The following is a 1,172-nucleotide window of genomic DNA, read 5'->3' as shown; positions in this document are numbered from 1 at the left end:
CCATCATTGGCACATGGCCATACACACACACACACACACACACACACACACACACACACACACTTTCCAGGAATTCACAATTTATAAATGAGACTGGCCTTGGACATGGTTGGTTATCTTCCACCACCTTCTAAAAGTACAACTTTGCATGCTGCACACAAAACCTTTGGCTGATCAAAGGAATACTCACAATCAGTGACAAAGTCACCACTTTGTATGATGTGATCATAGCTCTCATACCGGGCCATGGCAGCTGGTTGAAAATCCAGACATCCTCACCCTTTCAGGTTCCATCTCCCTTGGAAGCCTGGCCAGTCCCTTCCTTGGCTGGCTGTTTTCACTCATCTCCCACTGGCTTGGCTGTCATTCACAGTTGGACAGGTTATTTTTTTTTCTTTCCTGGCTAAAATGCATTTCCTCTTGTTGGTTTTCCAGAACACGAAACAAATAGACTTCTTGTCCTCACCAGGGCGCCATATGTCAATATTTATCCTCTCTGGAATTCATCCATTTGTTCTAACCCAGAGAAGAGAGGGACCCAAGTGCTCTGGCATAAGCCATCCAGGCCTCCAGAGGGTTGTGGAGATGACAAAGTTTCTCTGAATGGTGTCCCTGGGCAGTATAGGAGGGATGGGAATATTGCTAGGCAGTCCCTTTCAAAGTGAGGAGGGATTTGTGGGAGAGAAAAATGTCTGGGATGGTTTGTGTATCTTCCTCAGCAGACAGGAAGAGGTTCTGCTGTCTTCTCTAAGTATTTTTTAGGGGGAGGAGTCATCGGATGTTTGGTGGTTTCTGAGGTTGTCATAACATCAGGGTTCTGAGTGGCAAACCTAGTACCAATGAGTTTTTCCAACTAGCCACAGATGTTGGGAGCTGAAGGGCTAGGTCTTGTTCAGGGTCTCCCCAGGAAGCATCCTGGTGGAGGGGGCAGATGTTAATTTCCAAGAACCATCTTGGTGAAGTGGGCAGAATGTTATCTCTTTCTTCTCCTCATTAATCAAAAATCCTTTTTCAGGCAAGGCCCTTCTCCCATTTCCCATCAGTGTTCTGTCTCTCCTTCCTTTCTTTTATCTCCCCCCTAGATATTCACTGAGCACCTAGTATTATGTGCTTCCTGGTTTTTCCTTTTCTTATGCCCAATCCTCTTTTTCTTTCCAGTTAGCTCACAAATG

The 1,172-nt window shown here is 45.6% G+C and overlaps 1 protein-coding gene across 1 annotated transcript in view; it reads right to left on the bottom strand.

Moving 5' to 3' along the window:
• LPO (lactoperoxidase) overlaps positions 1-248 on the bottom strand; it is a 34,503-nt gene extending 34,255 nt beyond the window's left edge. Inside the window, exon 1 of the mRNA XM_019636603.1 lies at positions 191-248. Coding sequence (XP_019492148.1) covers positions 191-248 — 58 coding nt within the window. The remainder of the gene's footprint in view (positions 1-190) is intronic.
• Between the last annotated feature and the right edge of the window lie 924 nt (positions 249-1,172).

This window comes from Hipposideros armiger, unplaced genomic scaffold (genome assembly GCF_001890085.2).
Source record: "Hipposideros armiger isolate ML-2016 unplaced genomic scaffold, ASM189008v1 scaffold_29, whole genome shotgun sequence".
NCBI classification, from domain to species: Eukaryota; Metazoa; Chordata; class Mammalia; order Chiroptera; family Hipposideridae; genus Hipposideros; species Hipposideros armiger.
The sequence above is the reverse complement of the archived record's forward strand: the minus strand, read 5'-3'. Positions and strand labels throughout refer to the sequence as shown.